General features: G+C 43.8%; 1 protein-coding gene across 1 annotated transcript; it reads left to right on the top strand.

Moving 5' to 3' along the window:
* The first annotated feature begins 496 nt into the window (after positions 1 to 496).
* FGF4 (fibroblast growth factor 4) lies at positions 497 to 3,785 on the top strand. Its single transcript, XM_040557402.1, has 3 exons — positions 497 to 800; positions 1,586 to 1,689; positions 3,609 to 3,785. Exons 1-3 carry the CDS (start codon positions 497 to 499, stop codon positions 3,783 to 3,785), a joined length of 585 nt encoding a protein of 194 aa, XP_040413336.1.
* The last annotated feature ends 9,334 nt before the right edge of the window (positions 3,786 to 13,119 follow it).

Here is a 13,119-nt window from a genome sequence, read left to right as displayed (position 1 = left end):
AAACCGGAGGGCTGCAGCAGACAGCAGTAGGTGGTGATGTAATAGGTACCAACGCACATGGATATATAAATATCGTGGCTAGGGCTAAAGCGCTATGGCTGAGCAGCTATAGAAGAAGATCAGCACTTCAGACAAGACTCCTGGAGTTGAGATCAAGTTCAGAAGCTCTTGCTCCTGGGATTTCCTCTACATGCAGCCTGCCCAGGGAAACCGCAGATCCTCGGGGGACTGAGCGCGGGGCTCCCTCCTTCCTCCCGCCGCCTCGCTTTTTTTTTTTTCTTTATTTATTTTGTTTTTTCTTCTTTTTTTCTTTCTTTTTTTTTTCTCTGTGTGTGTGCGTTTTGTTTTCTTTTACCCCCCTCTCCCCGCACACCCTCACCCTCCCCCCCCCCCCCCCGCGCGCTTCGACCTCAGCATAAAGTGGGAGCTGGGGGGGCGAGCGCCTCTTCGGAGCGACGACCGGCCGGCGGCCCGTGGCTGCGCGCCCCTTGCCGGGATGCCTCTCCCCGCGGCGCTGCTGCCGGCGCTGCTCCTGGGGCTGCTGTGGCCGGGGGCGGTGCGTGGCCGGCCGCCCCCGGGCCGCCTCCCCGCCGGGCCCCGCCAGCGCCGCTGGGACGCGGCGCTCTTCGCCCGCTCCGTGGCGCGCCTCCCAGCCGAGCGCCGCGACGCCTCCCGCGACGGCGACTACCTCCTGGGCATCAAGCGGCTGCGGCGCCTCTACTGCAACGTGGGCATCGGCTTCCACATCCAGGTCCTGCCCGACGGCCGCATCGACGGGATCCACAGCGAGAACCGATACAGTAAGCCGGTGCCGAGCCCCCGCGGACGGGCAGGTGAGCCGCTACGTGCCCGCGGAGGTTGCCGTGGGTGCGGAGAGGTTCGCCTGCCCCGGAGAACGGTATGAGGCAAAAGGAGGGTGGGTGTAAGGCAGATCTCCCACCATCCGGAAAAGTCCGCCCGTCCCCGGCACCGCGGTGCTGCCCGCGCCGGCTGCCCCGAGGGCGCCCGGCGCCCGGGGGAAGGGGGCGGTGGCGCAGCCCATGGAGCGCTCCGTGCCCGGAGCCGCGCTGCCCCTCGCATCAGGTGTAGGGTTTGCCTCAGCATCTGGAGGGTCCTCGGCCACCTGGGCCGCCCACTCTGAGCAGGGGCTGGAGGGAGCGCAGCCAGGGCCCAGCTCTCCCCCAGACTTGAAAAGCATCTGCTAGGGACTTAACCCCGTGGCCCCATGACTCTGATATCCAACTGAAACAATAAGATCCAACAGGGGATATAAGCTGCATGATGACAAATGTTTCATTCGCCCCCAAGCACACTCTGGCTTATTTTAACCTCAGCTACACAGGAGGATGCCTGGGGGCAATGTAAAAATAGATACTTGGCTAAAAGAAGAGAGGTCCCAGCATGGAGCATGGGGCAGCACGTGGGGCATGAGGCTGGGGATCTGTGGCCACCCACAGCAGTGCTGGGGCATGGGGATCCACACCACACCAAGAATGGGAACCGCTGGGTGAGCACAGAACTGACACCACACACTCCTTCAGGGCACAGCACTTTGTCTCCCTGATTTTGCATGTCTCCTATGTAGGTCTGCTGGAAATCTCCCCTGTGGAAAGAGGAGTGGTGAGCATATTCGGTGTTAGAAGTGGACTCTTCGTGGCCATGAATAGCAGAGGCAAACTCTATGGATCTGTAAGTAGCCACCATTTGTGTGCATGGGGAAGGGAACAGTCAGCTGGGATAAGAGGTGTAAATGGTGCTGGAAGCTGCCCAAGCACCATCTCTGCCCTTCCTGGGTCAGACACCATGGATTAGCCCTTGGTGCCGTGCCAATAGAAGGTGTGCTGCCCAGGTGTGCTAAGTTCACTGAGTTCTTTTTTAGTAAAACCCACTTCTCTGCATTGTATTTCTTTGGTTCCCATGTGAAAAATTTAGTCAACCAACCATGGCTACCCATCTTGCCTACTTCATACAGCAACATAGCAGTCATTTGTGTGGCAAACCCCCAGGGTAGCCTCAATCCGTATCTTTCTCATATTTAAATTTAAACAGCATCAATCAGGGATGGCAATTGCTTGCCCCACCTCTCAGAGGGAACTTGAACTTCTGATCAGCCAGGGCCCCACAAATGATCCTTTATGATGTGATGAATCAGTGCCTGTCACATACCTATTGATCACTCTTTGTTAATGCTCTCAATTGGAGAGTTCCCATGAGAGTTCAGCATCTTCAGGGTCTGGGCTTGCAATTATATGAAGGCAGATCTATTAGGAGACAATATAAATCTTTTTTTTTTTTTTTTTTACATCAAGTCTTTGGAAAAGATAGCGGCATCTTTTACAACACACTTGTGGTAGACAATAACAGTGCATGCTTTTGCCCATGTTGAGCCATCCTTCTGCTTTTGAGCTCACCTCTATATAAGTTACTGCCATTAGCATCACTTCAACCCCATGTTCCTGGGTCTCCTTCCCTACCCACAGCATTTCTATTTCATGTCTCTCAGATATTTTTTGAAGAAACTTGGGCTGAGGAAGGGCCAAATTATGTCAAAGTTAACTAGGGCATTTCTACATGAATGAAGACATGAATTATCCAGAATGATTTTCTGTGGCATCAGTCCTGTCACAGAGGATTTCAACTTACATGAAAGCCAGGCAGAATCGTCATCAAAGTGCAAAAGCTTTCTTTGCACAATGTCTTATGAAGACAATACATTGCTTTGTTGTCCTGGATAATGTAATTCCCAATGCAGTGTTCAGCCTGGCAGGCTGAGACCTATCTTACAAAATGCTAGGCTTTCGCCCAATAACAAGAGGTGACCTCATTTGTTACTCTCCAGATAACACACCTGTAACACCTGTCCCTCTTTGTTTTTGTATGTGAAACCTCTTTACTGGAAGCATGCCTTCTGTCAGCTCTATTTTCCTGATCCATTAACACAGGTGAATTTTCCTTCCTTCAATTGTAAAACTAAAGAAGCAGAAAATACTGTCCACTCTGAACATCTTTAAAATGCCTTTTTTTCCTCAAAGGACATGACAAAGTGCTAGCATTCCAATTTTTCTGAAGCCTCTTGGGCAATTCACTGGTGGTAGGACAACCCCTGCTTTGGGAACCAAGTAAACTTCTCATGTGCAGACTCAGGAATATCAGTGGACCTGTGCATTCTAACATGGGGACATGGGCACAGGCTACAACTCATAACTCCTATTGTCCTGGTGTCTGACAGTTTGTTTCTCCCTTCTCATTCATAGGAAAAACTCCTTGACCTAGTTAGATGAGCAGGGCAGCAGAATTGGGCTTGGGTCATTCCTCATGGCAATGCCCTCTCTGTTAAAATGCGCCCCCTTCCCTCAAAAGCACAGACAGAACTAGGGGTGTCCTTCCCCCCTCTGTTTTTCTGTGCCTGGCCTGGAAGCAGCATCCTTAATGATCCTCTGAGTGTTGTTTGAAGCTTCGTTTGGACAACCACTTCAAAAGATTCCTAACAGAGGGGAAAGTCAGCTGCACATCTTCGTGCAGCACACCTACTACACCTGGATAGCAAGAATATTTCCACACCTGATGTTTAAAATTCCTTCCCTCTCATTCTTTCCTTTTCATTTCAGACCCATTTCAATGATGAGTGCAAATTCAAAGAGATTCTCCTGCCAAACAACTACAATGCTTACGAATCCAGGATTTATCCCGGGATGTACATAGCCCTGAGCAAAAACGGAAGAACAAAGAAAGGCAATAAAGTATCTCCCACAATGACAGTGACACATTTTCTTCCTAGAATCTGAGACATCTCCCTTCCAACCTACCTCAGCACAGGGAAAGACCCAGAACACATTTGGGGAAAAGAAACATAGTGCACTTTTACTGGAGAGTTTTATGCAAGAGTAGGTGTAAGATATTTAAATTAATTATTTAAATCTGTATATATTGCCACAAAATTTATTTATAGTTATGATTTCTTTTTTTTTAATTTCTGAAAACAAAACAAACCTCCAACCCAAGGTATTTCATTTCATGGTGCAACAGTAGAAGACTTATGCTTTGTGGTTTATTTAATTCATTTCTAAGTTATCACAGGTGTGCTGCTACTACGTGTTCTAAAACAGGTGACATTCAATTCCTACATTAGAATGTTTTGCACTGTGTGTGTGTTGTACAGTCTCTATTGTTGTACACGTATTTGTTTGTTATGGGGGCTTTGTTCTCCTCTGTGTGTTTTCAAAACCCCCGTGACTCCCAAAGAAGTTCTTGGCCTTTGAGAAGGAACAGTGCGGAGGTGCCTGGGTGGGATGCCGGCGTGGAGCCACACACAATGCCTGACCTCCTTTGTGCAGTGTTGCTATTTAATTGGAATGGTATCGGTTTACTTCGGTACAGAAAGTGCGGTGCTGAAGAGCTGCCCCACAAATCTGTTTTTAGATCTGCCAGTGCTGAACTTTGAACTTTCCTGCAGTCAGTCTTCTTAGAGCTGCCAGGCGGTAGAGAGGTTTAAACACCTATATAAACTCAGCAGGATTTTTTTTTTCTTTTCTATTTAGATAAACAGGAGGATACAATCTTTCGTGGCCCTTAATGGATAATATATTTGATATGATTGCTTTGCGTTAGGCTAAAAAAAAAACCCTCAGTTCTTCCCCCAGTGAGCACACTGTGAAACATGCTGCTGTGAACAAATTATACTTTATTCAAATCAAATTCCCTTTCATATTTGGACATTACAAGTGTTCATCAAAGTTTGCAAAAATTTATAATACTCCTAAGTTTTGAAAAGGCAGTCATTTGTCTGTTCACAGAAAGAGAAGCTCCATAGAGAGAATTTGGATCAATTACAAACAATCAAGTTTATTTTGTACTACTTATTATTTTGGGTACAGTATTTGGAAGGAGAAATATGCTGCTTTTTTTCTGTCTCATTCCCTGAAAAAGTTAATTAATTTCTACCTCACTAACTCTCAAAGCCAGTCTCCTAACAAAGTCTGCATGGAAGGTACACACTTTTCTGCTTCGTCTTATAATTCCGGAGGAGGGCTTGGAGGAACAATCACTGTAATCCCAAATCTCAATTTTTTCCATATGTAGCCAAAAGTATTCAAGATAGAGTTGGTTGCATCCTATTTGAGCCTTGTCACGTTTGAGCTATCTTTACCCAGTGATTTACTTTTAGTAAGGATAATCATGGTGAAAATATTTGCAGACAGCTGTCAGGCTGCAGTACTATATCGTCATCAAGTAACCCTATATTTTTCTTTATATATTTTGCAAGTGTAACTCTAATGCGATGAATGAAAAGACAGGTTTGTTTATGGGGGAGTCTTTAAAAGGATCCATTTTTCCTTTGTTCTTTCTTTCATTTCTTTAAATGATACATCATATTTGTGGCATCGACAAATTAAGTTGTAACCAGGACTAACCATAATGTTTAATGAATTAGAGGATGTTTATAGATCATCTTCCAATCTAAACTAGTAATTTCTGACTACATGCAAATCTCAAGGCTGTGGGTAATTTGAGTTCAGCTTTTTTTTTTCCTTTTTACATTCCTACACAAAAGTCTTTGTTCTATTGGAATCATATAGACTTGCCTGTATTCTCTGCTTACACATGACCTTGAAGACTAAATCCAAAGTTCAGGGAGACCAGAGCAGACCAGGACCACATCTAAGCCAGCTGCTGTCAAAGCAAAAATAACAATTAAGAATCAGGAAGCCAAATCAAGAGAGAGTGCCTAGGAAATGTCATGCCTATGGATTTTTCTTCCGTAATTTGGGGGATATCTATACTTTCTGTGTGTTCTATATGTGAGTAATCATTGTGTAATTATCACTGCTACCTCTGACAACTGATGATTTCGTTCCAAGTTTCAAACAGCAAAATCACAAAGAACTTGCCTGTGAATGGTTCTTTGTCACTTTTCACGCCATTGAAATCCACAACTGACAGCCTCACACAAGATATGTTCAGAGGTAGTTGTAACTTTGAAATATTGTGATAAAACCTTGATAACAATGTTACATGGTATGAGAGTTCACCATTTACCAGAATCTGTCTGTAGTTTTATACAGGTGCTGTTCAAGACTGTGGTGTATGTGCTGTGCACATTTAAATGCATAATAAATGATAAATGTTTACAATGTGTGGATTCCTGGAACTGATTTTACTCTTTAGAAGGGAGTGCATCCTGCAGTGAAAAAAAAACAAACAAACAAACAAAAAATGCTATTTCACTTTCTGAAAGACAAGGAAGTATTTGCACCTATGCCAGATACTTCATGAGTGACAATCTAGATTTCTTACTCAGCTGAAGTTCACCCTGGCAAAGTTGGATATTGTCCAGGAAAGCCCAGCTTCTTGAGCTCTGTAATGGATATGCGTGCTTGCATCTGCCACAGATTAGTATTCTTGCTTGTATTATTTGTGTGGTATTTAATGACAACAGCTTTTCATGCAGCATCTAATATTAATGCTCAGAGACACAAATCAGTTTTGGGGTTTATGTTGCTGGATGTTAACCTTACTAATGAAACCGGAATGACTTTTCCTCAGCTTTAATGAGTACTGCTGTCACTCTTGCTGTGAAGTAAGATTACATCGATGCAAGAAGTTCTAGGATTACCTGTTTGATTTAAGACACTGTCTCCTTCTATAGTTACTGATTATCCTCACACCAGTGTACAGAAATACAAAGTGCTTTGTAGCACACCTGATGGCAAGATTGTTTTCGCAACTTTTATTGACCCTCATATAAATGCACTTGTGCACACAGTCAAATCCATATACTTTCAGTTTTATTTATGGTCATTCCTTTTGTAGGACTAGGGAAGAATATGTAATGGCAATGACAATACTCAAGTTTGATCTCACACTCCTTAATGGCAAAGGGAGTTCGTTCAGCTAAGGGCTGTATGGCACATAAAGCCAGACCCCCCACCCGGATACAGACTTCTCCACTTTATTTTCCACTGACTGATGCTCTCTTTCTTGTTCCTAAAAGGGAAAGGCAATAGATGAGCTGTGAATGGCCAGTGCTCCACTTCGAGCAATTTCTTTCTAAAGTTGAACAGGCTCTATAAATGTAGCACAGGTGCCTTTTTTTTTTTTTTTTTTTGAAACAGACAAGTATAGATGCAGTGTTTAATGCTCCTATGAATAGAACCAGAATAAATAGGCAAGCAGACATATATAATCATTTTTCATGACTAACATTTTTTTGCTTGTAAACAAAGAACAAATGTAGGTTTATTGCTGCCGGGTCTTCCAAAATTTTAACCAAAATTGGTTAATTTGGTTAACAAATTTCCAAAATTTGTTCTGGGGACAAGAATTTGTTTCAGCCTTGGGGAGACATCCATGTATGATTTTAAGGGACAAATCGTAGCTGTTAAGAAGGTGACATTTCAGAGCATTTCTTTTCAGGTTCAAAGCACTTAGAGCACTTGCACTGCCATATGTAGTCCTACCCCCCAAAAAAAATATAAAAGCCTGTTGCCACCACAGGTGGAGCAGTATGAGATGTCATAGAAAATGCTAGACAGATATTCTCTCTCTTCTGGCATCATTTTTGCTCTATGAGGTAGTAAAAGAAATGCCTTTGGAGGTAGTAAAAGAAATGCATCAAAGACTAAAAGGAACTTCAATGCCCCTCAAAAGGCCCTGATATATCATAACATTTCTCAAATCACTGAGAGCACTGCACTGCTCTCATGCCCAGTGCCTCTGGCATCCTCCAACAAATATTTCTCTGCACAGAAAATTAAAACCTTTCCAGAAAATGGATTAGCCCTGTCCATGGGCCAGACCCATTTCCCCCCACCTGGTGATTGTCCAGCCTGTCCCATAAGGCAAAGGGAAGAGGAGCAGTGCTGGCCTGGCCCCTCACAGTGGTCCCAGGGTAGCACCATGCCCCTACCTGCCTGGGGAAGGGGGGCAGCAGGCTCCCTACCCTGCTGCTTGTTTGTGGGCTGGCATCTTTCACATGGTCTGCACTTAACATTTCCTGACTGCTCTGTGGCATCTACCAAGCTGTCTGTATCTAATCTGTGCTAATAAAAATCAGCATGACAAAACACTGCCTTGTATATAAATAGCCACAGGTTTCAGAGCGGTCACTGAGTTCATAGTTCCAGATTCAGTTGTTCACACTTTACCAGTTGGTTTCCACCACAGTATATTAACTGAACATGCAAGTGGCCAATTAAAGAGAGTCTGTTAAGGGGTGAGGAGTCTTTTGATAAAGGCTAGCAAGGGCTTCAGCAAGGAAGTTAAAAGGAATCCCCTGAAGCACTGCACCTCTCTTCGTACAACACAAATTATTGTTGCTTTCTAACAAGTGATCTAAACATGGATGGAGTTGTGAAAGATTGTAATACCTAGCTGTTTTCAGACAATTCAGCACATGAAAGGGAGACATAGCACAATTCCAGTTTCCTGCACACCAGGCATGATTTACACACTTTGAACAAGAAATATTACCCTGTCCTGTTTGTTTTTTCAAATTGAATACTTAAAAAAAAAAAAAAAAGCTTAATATCATGCCCAGAAGTGCCTACAGTCAGCCACTTAAGGCAGACAATTACTTAATATAAAGCAGTGACAATTTACTACATCCTAAGTTTTGCTGTAAATTAAAAAGAAGCTGGTTAATCACGTTCATAGAACATATTGACTGTTTTTTTCCTTTTTAAGGTTTTTGAGGAGAGAATAGTTCAGTGTCACACTAAAGAATCAGATGTTAGTGTCACCTATGCCACCGGGTCACCTGTGATGCCAGCAATGAGGTGCAACAAATGGTCCAGACCTTCCTTTCTGAATGCCCAACAGGACACCACAAAGTGTGGCAAATAAGGTGAGCACCCAAAACTGAAATCAGTCGCAGCTGTGTGATGGATAGAAATTATGTCCTGGCTAATGTCAAACACTATCAAATGTTGAGCTGAGAATGTTTCAACCTGGGCAGATTACATTACTGCACCTTTTTGTCACTGGTGTCTCTGTGCTTCAGCTCCCAGTTTACAAATTGCCATTAAATAGTGTTCAAAATATATCCATTAATATTTGTGAAACACAGAGCTACTGAATTTGTGAGAGTTATGGAAAGCTTATGAGAAGACAAGCATGTATTTCCTCACAGCATGTTGTCAGTAAGCCACACACCTTCTGGTTGAGCAAAACAAAACTAGAAAAAGGTGTTCACTTAGCAAGCAGTCCACACTGGGCAGGACTACTAACAAAACGCGTGGTGCATGACCAGACTTTGGTTGCATGTGCATATTTAATTCTGTTTTTCTTAAATTTTGAATGCTGGTTTGACCTTGGGTGCTTTCTAGTGTCATTCTTTGTGTGCACATACAATTACATTTTATTGCTAAGCATACTATTTTATTGTGGGTAGATAGAGGAGTACTCATTCTCTATGACTCCCCAGGCTATGTTGACCTTCACTATCGTTCATTCACACTACTTCATATAGGTTAAAGAAAGTGATTTAGTGATGTTTGTACCAATTAACATATTCCAGATTCAAACTGGTTGCTAATCAGGTTACCTCTGAAGTACAAATCAGATCTTTATCAGCTTAAAGGTATTTGGTAAGTGTCAAAGCCACTTGGTAAAACTCCATGGTTTCTGGTGAGCTACTATTTACATCCTTTCTCATTATCTCCACAGCTACATCTGTTTGCTTCCAGTGCCTTCGAGAAAAGTGTTTGTAATGTTAGCTGGGGCCAATACAGCTGTTTAATGTCTTTGAGGTTAAGGGTGCTTGTGAGAAGGAAGGGAGTAACACCTGCAGCACCAGCATCCATTAGGCATCAGAGAGACCCCAACCTTGTGGGGACCTTGTTAAAGTAGTTTAGAAGAAATGTCAGCTGTGTAGCTCTCCAAGCTTGAGGTAATATTTTGCACCTTTTGTGGGGCAAGCCTCATTCAGAAGCTGTTCCACGTTGCCCAACCTGCTCTGAGCCCTTTTCCAGGGTGGGCATAGCCCCATGCCAGCATACACCTCAGCAGCACAGGTAGGCAGGTGGCCTCCACAGGAGCCAGGCTCTGTGTCATCACCCTCCCTGTGCCCACCATCCACGCTGACACCCAGCACCATCTCAGCCGCTCCCCATCTGCAAGCCCCCTCCCAGCACATGCAGCAGGGCAGCCCCACAGTGTGGGAAGACCAAGGAGGTCCTCAGCCAGGCGCCCTCCAATGTGAGGACCGTGCTCTGCCAGGATGGGGCACCTTCTCCTCTCCCCTCCCTCCTAGTGCTAACCACCAGGGTGCCTTCGTGTTACCTGGTGGGGTACGGCTCCCCGGCGCTCACCTCCCACGCCGGATCCCGCTCCGATACCAGCCGTGGAGAGCCCTAGTGCTACCGCACGCAGGAGCTCACCCATCCGCAGTTACACATTAACCGAGGCGGTTGGGCTGGTGTCTCACCCACGCGGTCCCTCTCTGTCCCCTCGCTGGTGCCTTTCCTTGCAGCAAGATAACAGCACTGATGCCGCCGGCGCCAGCACGCGGCGCGCGGTTACCCTGGGACGATGACCCAGGTGCTTGCTCCCGGAACGGCACTGCCCGTGCGGGTAGGCCAGCCCGGCCCACACTGAAACCGCAAGGATGCACGGCCATAACGTTGCCTGCTGTTTATTGCAGCTTTTCCACAGCCATGAGGAAAATGACCTTAGTTGCTCTTTGTCTTGTTTTTGACCTTCCTGTGGCGGGCTGGGTGACTGGCACTGCCTGTCCCCGGCAGCCCTGCCCATGTGCAGCCTCCTCCTCCCAGCCTAGAAAGGTGTTTGACACCTTTCCTCTTGGTTCTTCATTTCTTCTTTTCCCTCAAACTCCTACTTGATTTTCTGCTACCCTGTTGTTTCTTTGTTGTGTTACCCCAACCACCCTCCCATTTTCTGCCTTCTTTTCTGCTCTTTGTCTTTCTCTGAAACTTGTTATGGTAAAATGGCAATGTGCACAGATTATCTGCTACACTCTTGTCAGGGTGGGTTTATTTTCTCACTTGGTGGGTGAAACCCACCCTTGGTTTTCATCTTCTGCATGAAGTCCAAAACCCTTTCCAGGTGAGCAAAGACCTTCTCGCTTGCCGATGTTTTACTCTCATCCGCACACCTCATTTCCCTCAGTTCTGTATAGCTTCTCTCCCGATTGCCCTGGGGTTGTAGAGGGAACTGAACCAACTTCCAGCCAGCCACAGCAGTGAAGGGTTATTGCACGCATCCCTCTGAAGAGCAAATTGTACCAGTCACAGGCTGCAATGGAAGCAGAACTGGACCATCAAGAGTCTGTTTACCTCTGAGAAAAGCATAAAGAACAAGTCCTTTGTGCCCACTGATACGTTATCAGATGTGATTCACTGGATCATATCTGTTTTGGCAATCACAGCATAGGCAATTCAGTGCAGGATTTTTAACAAGCTTAGGATGATCAAGGAAAAGCACTTATGTATTTATAGAACTATTTAAGTTATAGCTATGATAGTCTCATGCCGTGCAAAGAAGGTATGCCTCAAAAGAATAATCAAAGCAAAGTATGTTTTAGGCAGAAAAATATCTGTATAGATGGTCATCTCTACCTCTCTTGTGTTAAATAGCAGTTGTATTTTAAATGACTTTAATACAGAAGCACTGCTGAAGTCAGATCTATAAACAAAAACCTAAGAAAATACATAGTAAGATAAATTCAGTCTTTGACCTTGAAGTTCAGAAATTTAGTGTCTTCTGCAAACCTTTTTTCTGATAATACTAGTCACATACAAGATAGTTGCTTACTTTAAATTAATTCTTGTTATTTATTCTGCTTATTTTAATATTTATATAAATATTTAAACATAGAATAGGTATTCTAGCTATAAAATACCATTTTATTTCATGCCTTGGCAAAGAGCTCCTGGGGTAAATATTTGGATTAGTGGTTAGTAAATAGCAAAGAATGTGACTTCATGGAATCATGCACTTCGAGTTGTGCCAGACTAGAGCTTGTTCAGTAAATGTTATAGTTTTGGAATACATTTTAAACCAAAATATAGAAGAAAAGAGTAAATGCAACCACACCAATTTACGTGTTGAAAATCTATCAAAATTTTTGTCTTCAAAAATTCTTTTCCTGAGGGTAAAAATGAAGACATTTCCTTTCAGTCTGGGGCCCTTACATTTTATTTTACCAAATAAAAATCACTATGGCAATATTCACACTGGAAATCTGACTGTAAGTACCATTCTCCTAAACAAAGTCCTTCTATGCATACGTGGGTGACCTAAGTAGAATAATTAACACATATTATTATGATTTATTAGGACCCTGTAAGCTTCAGCTTACTTGTAATCACATGTAATCAGCAAAAGTAAGAACAGAAAAATAGATTAGTTAAAATATTTTGTGAATAAAGGCTGAAATATCAACAAATGCCTTTCTGAGTTTTTACTGGTAGAAAAAGGCTCTGCTGGTACTTGCTGCTTGCAAGTCAGGTGAGTTCAAATGAGTGACCTTTCAGAAATGGGGTATACGTGTGCTTGGAAGTGCATGCTACATTATTAGTTTAAAGCTCACTATTTAAACAATTGTTCTTCTGCAGAACAATCACAGAAAATATATAAGGCTACCAGTGCAGTCATCAAATAAACCACAGTGAATTTTAGATGAATAGTCACAAAAATATTCTGCTGTAATCACCTTGTGACACTTAAAGAAAAGCAACAGATGCACTAGCAAGCAACATACATGCATTTAATAAAAAAGCTGTCCATGTGGGTTGCTCTAGCTACCCACTTCCCAGAGTACCACAGTGGCAGGTCAGAAATGTTCCTATTCACTCCTCCTGGTGACATAAATCTGAGGTTTCTTTCCTTTAGAATTTGGGAAGATGATGCAGTATAAATATGCATTTGTTCATTGTTTACACTCTCCAAAGTTAATTAAGAAAAAAAATGGAAGCAAATATGCATCTGCTTGCCAATTTATTCTGGTTCTATTCATAGGATTATCAAACACACTGTCACACCTTTCATACTGTGGAAAGCCCCTTTAGCTCTACAGATGTCTACTGACTTCACAGGGACATGGCCGGGCACCAACCTATACAAGCTGCTGCGTTAACAGAATTGTCGTTGCATCTGATCATC

This window comes from Cygnus olor, chromosome 5 (genome assembly GCF_009769625.2).
Source record: "Cygnus olor isolate bCygOlo1 chromosome 5, bCygOlo1.pri.v2, whole genome shotgun sequence".
In the NCBI taxonomy this organism is placed as follows: Eukaryota; Metazoa; Chordata; class Aves; order Anseriformes; family Anatidae; genus Cygnus; species Cygnus olor.
The sequence above is the reverse complement of the archived record's forward strand: the minus strand, read 5'-3'. Positions and strand labels throughout refer to the sequence as shown.

What these genes read in the sequence shown, in the direction of transcription:
- FGF4 (XM_040557402.1), top strand. Translation starts at nt 497, where the DNA reads ATGCCTCTCCCCGCGGCGCTGCTGCCGGCGCTGCTCCTGGGGCTGCTG. An exon ending in CCACAGCGAGAACCGATACA is followed by an intron (nt 801 to 1,585) that starts GTAAGCCGGTGC and finishes TCTCCTATGTAG; the next exon opens with GTCTGCTGGAAATCTCCCCT. An exon ending in GAGGCAAACTCTATGGATCT is followed by an intron (nt 1,690 to 3,608) that starts GTAAGTAGCCAC and finishes TTTTCATTTCAG; the next exon opens with ACCCATTTCAATGATGAGTG.